Genomic DNA, 11,336 nt, shown 5'->3' with positions numbered 1-11,336 from the left:
CAGGGCAGAAGCCATTTCCTACTGTAACTTTGCAGTACTGCTGCGCTTAACCTTAGAGTTTGCAGTACTATAGCACTTAAGCGCAGCAGTACTGCAAAATCTAAACTTAATTGAAAATTGGCACTACTGCTGCGCTTAACTTGAAAATTGGCACTACTGCTGCGCTTAACTTGAAAATTGGCACTACTGCTGCGCTTAACTTGAAAATTGGCACTACTGCTGCGCTTAAATGTAATTTTAAGTTTAAAAGTAAACATTTTTTAAAAAAGCAGTAGAAATTGGTAGACTCCCTAGGAGCAAGAAGTTAAAAAAAAAAAAACAAAGAAGAAAACACTTGCTCCTGGGCAGGAAGCCAATTTCTACTGCTGCACCAAACTTACATATTCTTAATATTTTTTTTTTTACAGATTATCTACACCTTCCCCACCCACCTACCACTTCATGAGGTAAGTCCACCCCCAAGCACCCACCCCTGGTGTTAGTGGGCTCTCCCCAGCCCCTGCCCTGGGATTAGCAGGCCCTGCCCCAAGCACCAGCCCCCTAATTAGCAGCTCCACCCCCAGTAGGTAATCCTTCCCCAACCACCACCCCCTAATTAGGAACCCTGCCCCCACTACCTACTCCATCCCTGAGCTCTACCCTCTAATTTGCACACCCCTACACACCCCCCCAGTGCAATAATTAGAATAAGCTGGAACTCTCCCCATACTAATCAATTAGGGTAACAGCTGCCACGTGCTCCTCCCCTACAGTTTTAGTTAGCTTAGGGTACCACCTTGACCTAGAACCCCACCCTAATGAGGGGGTACTCCTAGATTACACCCCCCTGCACTCTATAGTAAGGGGACCTCTTAGACATAGAACCCCACCCTAACCCTAATGAGGGGGTACTCCGAGATTACACCCCCCTGCACTCTATGGTAAGGGGACCTCTTAGACATAGAACCCCACCCTAACCCCAGTGGGGGACCCCCACTTAGGCCCCCCAGTCCATAGGGTTCTGGTTAGGGCTCTGCAGGGCTATGGGTAGGGGTCCCCCAGGGTCTGGGTTCCCTGCGTTTGCAGGCACTGTAGACGCCAGGGACCCCTAACCCTAGACTGCCCTAACCCTACACCGGGGATCCCTAACCACAACCCTAAACACCCCTAACCCTAGCATTGCGGAACCCTAGGCTGCACTACCCCTAGTCCCCTGGAACCCTAGTCCCTGGAAACCCTACTGTAGAGGAACCCTAATAAGGGTTACACCAAGTGGGTGGGGCCTCACCAGAGAGCAGTATGAGCGGTGGGACAGCGCCCTCTGGTGGCTGGACGTGGGCTAGGGTTAGGCTTAGGGCTGTTAGTGTTTAGGGTTAGAGTGGCGGGTTAGGGAGTCGGGTTAGGGTGTCAGGTTAGGGTCAGGGTTTGCGTGTTAGTATTAGGGTTAGTGGTAGGGTTTAAAGATAGGGGTTAGGGTGTCGGGTTAGGGTTAGGGGCCCTTAGGGTTAGGAGTTAGGGTGTCAGGGTCATTAGGGTTAGGGGGTTAGGGTTAGGGTGTCGGGTTAGGGTGTTGGGTTACGGTTAGGCTGTTTGTTAGGGTTAGGGTGTTGGGTTACAGTTAGGCTGTTTGTTAGGGTTAGGGTGTTGGGTTATGGTTAGGCTGTCAGGTTAGGGTTAAGGGTGTCGGGTTACGGTTAGGCTGTCAGGTTAGGGTTAAGGGTGTCGGGTTACGGTTAGGCTGTCAGGTTAGGGTTAAGGGTGTCGGGTTAAGGGTGTCATGTTGGGGTTAGGGCGCCATTAGGGTTAGGGTTGGGGTGTCGGGTTAGGGGTTAGGGTTAGGGTGTCGTGTTGGGGTTAGGGTCCAGTAGGGTTCGGGGTTAGGGTTAGGGGATAGGGTGTTGGGGTTAGGGGATAGGGTGTCAGGTTAGGGTCCAGTAGGGTTCGGGGTTAGGGTTCGGGGTCAGGGGATAGGGTCCAGTAGGGTTCGGGGTCAGGGTGTCGGTTTAGGGTTAGGGGGTTAGGGTTATGGTTAGGCTGTTTGTTAGGGTTAGGGTCCAGTAGGGTTAGGGTCCAGTAGGGTTAGGGTCCAGTAGGGTTCGGGTTAGGGGCCCTTAGGGTTAGGGGCCCTTAGGGTTAGGGGTTAGGGTGTCAGTTTAGAGTTAGGGGTTAGGGTGTCAGTTTAGGGTTAGGGTGTCGGGTTAGGCTTAGGCGTTAGGGTTAGGGGTTAGGGTGTCGGGTTAGGTTGAGGGTGAGGGGTTAGGCTGTCGGGTGAGGGGTTAGGGGTGGGGGTGTCGGGTGGGGGTGAGGGGTTAGGGTGTGGTGTTAGGGTTAGGGCCGTTAGGGTTAGGGTCTCGGGTTAGGGTGTCTGGTTAGGGTCCATTAGGATTTGGGTTAGGGGTTAGGGTGTTAGGGTCGTTAGGGTTGGGGTGTCGGGTTAGTGGTTAGGGTGTTGGGGTGTCGGGTTACGGTCCATTAGGGTTAGGGTTGGGGTGTTGGGGTGTTAGGGTCGTTAGGGTTGGGGGATGGGGTGTCGGGTTAGTGGTTAGGGTTGGGGTGTCTGGTTAGGGTCCAGTAGGGTTAGGCGTTAGGGTGTCAGGGTCGTTAGGGTTAGGCGTTAGGGTGTCAGGGTCATTAGGGTTAGGGTGTCGAGTTAGGGTTCAGGTTAGGGTGTTAGGGCCATTAGGCTTAGGGGTTAGGGTGTCATGTTAGGGGTTAGGGTTACGGCCATTAGGGTCAGGGCCATTAGGGTTAGGGTATCATGTTAGGGGTTAAGGGATAGGGTTAGGGGTTAGGGTGTCGGGTTAGGATGTCGGGTTAGGGTTAGGCTTAAGGGATAGTGTTAGGGTGTCAGGTGAGGGTTAGGGGTTAGGGTGTCATGTTAGGGTGTCGTGTTAGGGTTAAGGGATAGCGTTAGGGGTGTCGGGGTTAGGGTTAGAGGTTAGGGTGTCGGGTTAGGGAAGTGTGTCGGGATAGGGTTAGGGTTTTGGGTTAGGGTGTCGGGTTAGGATGTCCCTATCCAATATCGGGGAGGGTTGTTAAATGATCCCGAGAGCGAGATGAAGACACAAACGAGGTCAGATACTGTACAACCTTACAACTTTTATTTCCTACAATAACCAATAGCTGCGATAGAACGGAGTGAGGAAGGAGAAAAAGAGGCAGACCTAAGCAAGCGAACGGAAGAGAGGTAGCAAGACTAGTTAGCACCACCACGAAGCCAGCAACGTCCCGCTGAGTCGGTTCCGATGCCGGTGATGGAGGGTCGGGTTCCTCTGCTGCCAGTCAGGTGTCTCTCCTTGAGAGCCAGGTGTCACAGTCCTTCTGATGTTTTCCATGTTCGGGTCTTCCGTTTTTGAGAGGGGAGCACGCAGTTCTCTTATTGTCCCAGTCCCCACAATTTTTTGGAAAAGTCCACCCATTTCCACAGAGCTCATTACCCTATTGGGCAAGCACAGCTCGGCAGGCGCAGGTGTGGTGGTTTCTTCGGGGATGTCTTGTGCGTACTTCCCTACAACAGCAGGATATTGGGGCAGCAGCACCGTGAGTCAGTAATTCAGCACAGTCCCTCCCATTCTCCCCTATAACAGCAGGATATTGAGGCAGCGGCAATGTGAGTCAGCAATTCAGCACAGTCTCTCACATCCACCCCGTGGCTCAACGTTGCTGTCCTCATCGTGGCGTAGAAAGTAAAGGTGTAGAGAGAGAAAGAGGGAAAAAGTGCATGCTACAACGATATAACCAAGTTAACAAATTTCTATAGTACAGCAAAAACAAAAATAAAAGGTTAAAATAAGATGATTTGGCTTTTCGAGGCTTATTCTATGTTACTACAATACTTCTACATTAAACAACAACATGGACGAACAACAATATCATAACACTTATCTTACTTATAACATTCCTAAGTAGGTTAAACAACAGCATCTAATAACCAATAACATCTTCTTAGCGTGTCAGAACAATTAAGTATTATGAATTTGACTAACTCTACAATATTAAAGCATATCTCAGGGTTACAAAGAGTCAATAACAGGACATGGCGACCGTTCGCATGGTGAACAGCTACAAGGACAAAAGAGAAGTATTAAAAGAACTATTAAGATAACCATTATTAAAGCAAAGGGTATATAATAAATTGGAATCAATGCAAACACATAGTCATACTCCGTCATTTTGCCAGCAGTATGCTACAAAATGGTCTCAGCTCTAGCGGTCTACGCGGTTTGCCGGCGTTAGAGTCCGCATGCGCGGCGGAAAAGCTGTTCTCTATGCCCCCTTATCCTCAGGTACATGCGCCATTTGGATCTAGAAGCTTTTCTCCCAAATTTGAACAAAGGTAAATGAACAGTAGTCCTACATAACAATGATTAACCACTATTCCACTAAAACACATCTTAAGATAGCAATAGCGATAACAATATCTAATAAAATGTGTCCCCGGTCGGGCCTAGGAAGGTGCTCCTGGTCTTCCAGAATGGGGAGGGGGAGAGGGTGGTTGTCCACACAAACAAGTACAATTACAAGATGGTTTACCCGGACCCTTACAAGACCAATACGTGCATACCACAAAGAAAAATATAGCAAAGACCAACAAAATAGCTGCCACAAAGTTCCAAACCCACCCAGTACACTTACAAGCCAAACACATATATATCGAAAAAGACCACAAAACAACTGCCACAAGGTAGAGTATAAGAAGGGTATACATTTTGGCTAATTACGGAGCTAAAAATGGTGGTGTGACTAACCTGAGTGAGAAGGGGCGTTTACGCAGTTCCATGCCCCCAGCCCAGAGCGCATGGGCCTAAAAATTTGATACAGTCACATGCTTTGATTGGCAAACAACACGAATCTGGTTTACACCGTCAGGCGAAGCAGCAGGTACAAATTGCATGTTAGATACAACGTGTTGGATTAATTGAATAAAACAGGGAATAGCACATGGCACAAACATCAAAACAACAAATGCACATAACAGGTAAAACAGAAGCTGTTTTACCCGTGATGCTCCAGGTAACCAAGACCATAGATTGCTGTTCCATCCGTTCCATGTTTGAATGGGGACATGGGCTAGTTTCCTGACATCTGAGGTCAGTTGAAGAACTACTTCACCTACATCGTCTATTCTAAACAACAGTTAGAAACATTTAATTTCCCACATACTCCTCTCTCTTCAGCTAGTAAATAATCCAAAACCATATGGTGTTGAAGGATTGCAGCACGCACCTGTCGAGATTGTTGGGTTAAAAGGTCTATAGCATTAGCAGTTTTATTGGTAATAATTTCTAAAACTGCTTGCAATCATATTATGCGGTTCAAATTATAAATCGGTTCTTGTGCCCCTGATATTGGTTCACTGGGATTCCAAGTGGCAGGCCCATAATGCTCAATTATTCTTTCAGGGGGCCACTCATTTTCCCTCCACCTTTGTGTTCCTCCTATTTTAACGTCAACATCTCGCTCGCTGCGTGCAATCCTTTCGTTTCCCAAATTATCATATAGTCTCACTCCCAATCCAGGGCCACCCATCTCTGGAAGAAGGAAAAACAGAGGTCGGATAAACCCTATATAACAAATCCCTGACTAATTCGCTGGTAGTTGGTTGTAGGCAGTATGTCCACAAATCCAATAATGGCCCTTTCTGGCTTTGGCACCGTTAGCAAATGGTCCATCTGAAGTCTTTGGCAATTGGAAATAAGTTGTGTTCTTATTTCCCAAAGGACTGTAAAATACAGTTGGTCTGTTGCTGTTTGTCTGGCCGGTACAATACCAGGCACCAGTATGGTTCTTCCACTTACAAATTTGATGATAAACGTGGCTTCTAGACCATCGGAAAGAGAAGGTTTCATTTTTGTTCAACCAAAACCCTTTGAATGCTTTACTGTGTCCGGTTTCGTCCAGCCAAATCCATATGTAAACCCCTGCCTCTTTATTAACCAATCAATGTGTGAGTGTCCTTTGACACCTGCTTTCTCCGACATTGACCCCTCCCTTCTGGGTGCGATTTAAACAATATCTACCCACAGTAGGAAATTGAATTGGCCATGTTTCGCCATCGTCCCAGGTGGTACTGTCAGTTTCACTGTAATTGCTTACAAGTTGTGCTGGAGTGAGGGACGTGGAGGTCCATGGCCAACTTGACAACCCTAAAGGTCCTCCACAAACCCAACAATGACTCAGATTAAAGGCCTGGCTTACAGCTTTTGCTAACAGGACAAATTCATTGTCCTTAAAGGGATCATATGGGATAAGGGGAGGTGGGGGAATTGGTTTCCCTTCACCCTCATAGATAAATCCCCAATATAACATAATTACAAATAACATCGTGTCTGCTTCTCTTCTTCTGTGGGTACGTCTGTGTTGCTTGCTTCTCCCTGAAAGTGAAACAAAAACAAATTTGCTTCTCGGGTTAGAAAGAAGGGACAATCAATCTAGTATGAATCTTATTAATTTTTCCACAGGCATCTTTGGCCTTCCAGGTATATTTGTTAAGGGGTGTGTCCAACACCAGAGGCACAGTGCCCACTGTGGGAAGTTCGACCAGGACAGGTTGTCCTGGGAAATGAGATGGGTTGCTGCGGTGGTCAGGACCATGCGGGGCTGGCATGATTGTTGGAGCTTTTGGGCAGAATGCTGTGATCTTTGGACATCCATTTACTCCCCAGCGACTATTAACACTGGTCACTGCATCCCACACTCTCTCAGTCCATCCTGGCTTGTGCGGTTTGAGAAAGCGTTTTAGCAGACCGTTTGTTCTTTCCACAATTCCATTTGCTTGTGGGTAATACGGAGTATGGAACACCCACGAAATTCCCTCCTGGGCTGCCCATTCCTGGACTACTTTGCCTGTGAAATGTGAGCCGTTATCTGATTGGATTGATTGTGGCTTGGGGAAAATTCCAAACCATTCTTTTAGAGCTTTTATTGTGCTTTCTCCTGTTGCCTTAGCACACGCTTTAGCTTGCACTAGTCCAGATACTATCTCCACACCTACCAGTATGTAGTATTTTCCCTCTGACCTCCGAAAGGGACCGATATAATCAATCTGCCAAGCCTCCCATAGGCCTTTTCCCTCTCTCAAATGCAGGGGGTCACCCTCCAGCGGGTGTCTGTCCAAACGGACGCGGCACTGCTCCCAGGAGGACACGCAAGTTTTACATTCTTCCCTGGTAACTGGCCACCCTCGGGCCTGTGCTTCACAATAGAGGTCTTTAGCTCCTGAATGTTTTCGTTTTACATGTAGCCATTCTAACAGGCGTTCCCAATTTTCTACTATCTGGGTGCTTTGTAGGAGAGCTAGCCGGGCCAGTTCATCCACTTTAGCATTCCATTGGCTCACCGGGGCATCATCTGGTTGGTGAGATGCTACCCATGCTACTGCAAATTTTCCTTGTCTGGCAATGGTGAGAATATCTTGCCATTTTTCTTTTTGCCATACAGGTATCCTCCTATTGACCTCCCACCCGTTTTGTTACCAGAATGGAAGCCATTCAGTGCAGCCTTTAAACACAGCATAAGAGTCAGTATAGATATAGACAGAAGAAGCAGATTTAGCCTCGTGCTGGAAGACGCTCCACACAGCAATTAGTTCTCCTACTTGTGTACTACCTATTCCTTCGGTAATGATCTGTTCCTTGGTATCTACTCAACGTGCCACAGCTCGGTATTTCCAGACTTTTCCCTCTCGCTTTGACGAGGCATCCGTGAACCAGACATTTTGCAATTGTCCAGAAAACGGAGGAGCTAATTCTATTACAGGGAAAAGCTCGGAGGTGTCTCTATCTCATCTTGTATATTTAACAATTTTGTGGCTCCTTCCGATACAGAAAAGATTTCACAGTAGTGTTCTATTTGTGCATACCACTTTCACACAGAGGCTCTCTGGGCCACCCCGTCAGGGGGTGGAGTTCCTGCCAAAACTGCTTTGATCACTTTAAATGGACCTCTGAGCGCTATAGATTGTTGCCGGATAGTCCGTTCGGCTTCTCTCAAAGCTAAACTAACTACAAATAGACCCTTTTCCCAAGTCGTGTACCTTTTTTCAGCATCTTTAAAGCTACGAGAATAAAACCTAATGGGCCGAACAGGCCCCTCTGGACCCTTTTGCCACAAATGGATTGACAGTCCAGTCTTGGCAAATCCCCACTCAATTTGAACCGGGTCTGTTGGGTGAATGGGACCAAGAGCCTGATAGGCATTCGCTTCAAGCACCAACAACTGTAAAGCCTCATCATGGACCTGAGTCCATTCCCACTGAGCTCTCTTTCGCAACAAGTCATACAGGGGTCTAGCAATAATTGAGAAATCAGGAATGTGTTTCCTCCAGAATACGACCAACCCTAGTACATGCTGTAAGTCTTTCTTTGACTCTGGCATCTTAATCTGCTCAAGAGAGGAAAGGGTATCCAGTGGGATACACGTCATGCCTCCCTTCCACCAGATTCCTAAGAATTTTACCTCACTTGAAGGAGTCTGGATCTTCTCAGGTGGAATTGTCAACCCTATACTTTCCAAATGGGTGATGATGGCATTCTGGGTTTCTCTAACTTCTTCTATCTGCCTTCCTCCTATGAGCACATCATCTATATATTGATAGATCTTTACCTCTGCTTTTATGGGAATTGTTTCCAACTCTTGTGCTAGAGCATGGTGAGCCAGCGTGGGGGAGTGCTTGTATCCTTGGGGCAGTCGTGTAAAGGTGTACTGTTGTCCTTCCCAGGTGAAAGCAAAGCGATCCCGGTCCTCAGGTTGTAAAGGGACCATAAAAAACATATCCTTAACATCGATTGTTGCCATGACAGGGTGGGATTGTTCCTGAATGGCAGCAATCAATTCAGCAATGTTTGGTACAGCAGCTGTTAGTGGACCTGTGTTGGCATTGAGCCTCCTGTAATCTACTGTCTATCTCCATTTACCGTTTGGTTTTCGGACTGGCCATACTGGGGAGTTGAAGGGGGAGTGAGTAGGAACTAAAACCCATTGTTTCTTTAAATCCTCCAAAACTGGCACGATTCCTTCTCTTGCTCCTAGAGGCACTAGGTAGGGTTTAACATTTGTCAATTTGGAAGGGGGAAGGGTAGGTGCTGCTTGCAATAGACGCAACCTCCATGCTAGATATTTTGGCTAACTGTCTAATCTGAGGGACACCAAAAGACCATGAGTTTCCCTGGGTGTCAAGCCACTGTCTACCCTTCAAACCATCTATACCTAAAAGGTTCATCTGGAAAGAACCTACAGCCACCATGGTATTAAGAGGATTTTCCTCCCCTGGCAACCATAGTGTTGCCGGAATCATGGGCACTGATTGTGTTTTTCCAAAGGCATTTAAGACAATCAGATTTTTAGATGGGGCCGAAATCCCACATCGTTCTGCCTCAGTCCACCTTAGTGCAGTAATTTGTGCCCCAGTATCAATTAAAAAGGTCACTGGTCTTTTCTTTGGTCCTACAAAGATAGTAATCAGTAAATCTCCTTTTGCATTGCAGGTGAGTTGTTTAACAAACATCCACCCTCCGCCTCCCCCCTCACCTTCAGGGGGCGGAGGATCTAGTTTCCCGCCACCTTCTCCTCCTTAGTTGGCTCATCCTCAAGGTTTATCGAGGGTGGGGCACTAGGGTTTGGTTTGGAAACGGCCTTTCGCCCTGACCAATTCTGCGCAAGCACCTCCAATCTTTGGTTCGAGAGCCTATCCATCAAGTCCCGGGGAATGCCTTTCTGAAGCCCTAGCTGCCACAGTCCCTGTCAACTTAGGGATTTCTCTCTTCCAGAGGCTAATTGCCGCCCACTAAGTTGCCATACGATCGTGTTTCCAGTTCTTTGAGATGATCCACTAACACGGCCGAATTTTCTCCCAAAGTCAATCAACTCCTGAGCTACCTCTCCCCATGTCCACACTTTTCTCCCTGGCCGCCGATGGTCAGGGGACATTCTCCCCTCCAGAGTGGACATAATCCTTTCTCCATTGGGGGTGTTGAGAATTGTCCCTCGTACTTGGATCCCTATTGGTCTCGGAGAGTTGGGGAGCCCCCGTATTAGAATACTCATCCTCTCTGGGTCCACAGGCAGCAGCATCGGGGAGCCCTGATGGGGCTTGAGCTCCCGGTCATACATCGTCTGGATACATGCCGCCTTTTGCACACTTTCCACTAGCTGATCCACCGTACTGGTTATGGCAAGGGGATCTCCCCTTTCCATGGGGTTTAACCCTCCAGCCCAGTACACAGCTCTCTGAATCAATGACCATGGGGCCCGGTAATCGCCAGTTGTTAGAAACACACCTGGACCCCAATATCCTTCTGCTTCTTTCTCTGACAACAAGATTCCATCTCCTCCTGACAAAGACACTCTCCACACATACTCCATCTCAGATTCCTTTGCCATCCTTGAAAAATCTTTTCTCAATTTTGTTAACTCAGTTGCTGTATATGGGGCTTCTTTAGTGATAACCTGAGGACGGTCATCGCTACTGTCCTCATACACATACTCTGTTTTAATCACTGGACACACGTGGGGGGGGCTCTCTACGGTCTCTTTTGCCCTTTGCAAATCCCCCTGAGGACAGATTTGCTGTGTCCTTTTCTCCACAGGCAGCATCTCTACCTCCGCCTCTATATTCACCTCTCTCGAAAGTTGCCTTTTCAATTCTTTCGTTAAAGCCTTAACAAGGTTCCTTTCCTCCTCTAACAACTGTTTGCTTTCTTGCAATTGTTCTTGCAGGCTCCCGATCATAACACTTTGACCAGACTTTTGCTTCCTCTCTTCCATTGCGGCTGCCAGACTCGCTCCTAGCACCGCACAAATTATTGCTTTTCCTTTCCCCTTTTTAACCTTAGCTTTCTCCTGCAAGACTCTTATCTTATCCACCACACTCTGTGGTTGAAACCAGTGGTTTCTCGCCCAGTATTGTCCCTGGACTGAGGGGCAAGATTGGTAGTCCTCTAAAAGATCATATAATTTCTCTATTCCTTCAACTCGTGAGGGTGCAGAATCACAAACACCAACAATTTCCTGAGCATCCATTTTCTCTAACAAAAATCAGGGGGTCTGCGTTCTGAGAGGGTCTCCCTCTCAGAAGGACACACTATCCAATTACAGATCAACACAACTAGAAGGGGGTAACGTCTTGAGAGGGTCTCACAATAGTTCCTAATTCCCCCCTTCTCACTCTCAAGAGCACAAACTTCAAAGCCACACACTAACTTAAAGGAGGGGGGTTACTTCCTGAGAGGGCCACACATGAGTATCCAAGTTCCCCCTATTTGCTCTCAGGAGCCAGACTGCACATTAACACAGAAGTTCCACGACAAATTAGTACAGCACTCTCATCTCTGGGGATCCTGTCCGTGACGCCAATTAAA

General features: G+C 47.6%; 1 protein-coding gene across 1 annotated transcript; it reads right to left on the bottom strand.

The window, feature by feature from the left end:
- Positions 1-9,720: 9,720 nt before the first annotated feature.
- On the bottom strand, positions 9,721-10,998 carry LOC138681838 (uncharacterized). Its single transcript, XM_069769912.1, has one exon. It carries the CDS (start codon positions 10,996-10,998, stop codon positions 9,721-9,723), a length of 1,278 nt encoding a protein of 425 aa, XP_069626013.1.
- Positions 10,999-11,336: the final 338 nt, after the last annotated feature.

The sequence above is a fragment of the Haliaeetus albicilla genome, chromosome 24 (assembly GCF_947461875.1).
Source record: "Haliaeetus albicilla chromosome 24, bHalAlb1.1, whole genome shotgun sequence".
Taxonomy (NCBI): domain Eukaryota; kingdom Metazoa; phylum Chordata; class Aves; order Accipitriformes; family Accipitridae; genus Haliaeetus; species Haliaeetus albicilla.
This window is presented reverse-complemented; position numbering and strand designations above follow the sequence as displayed.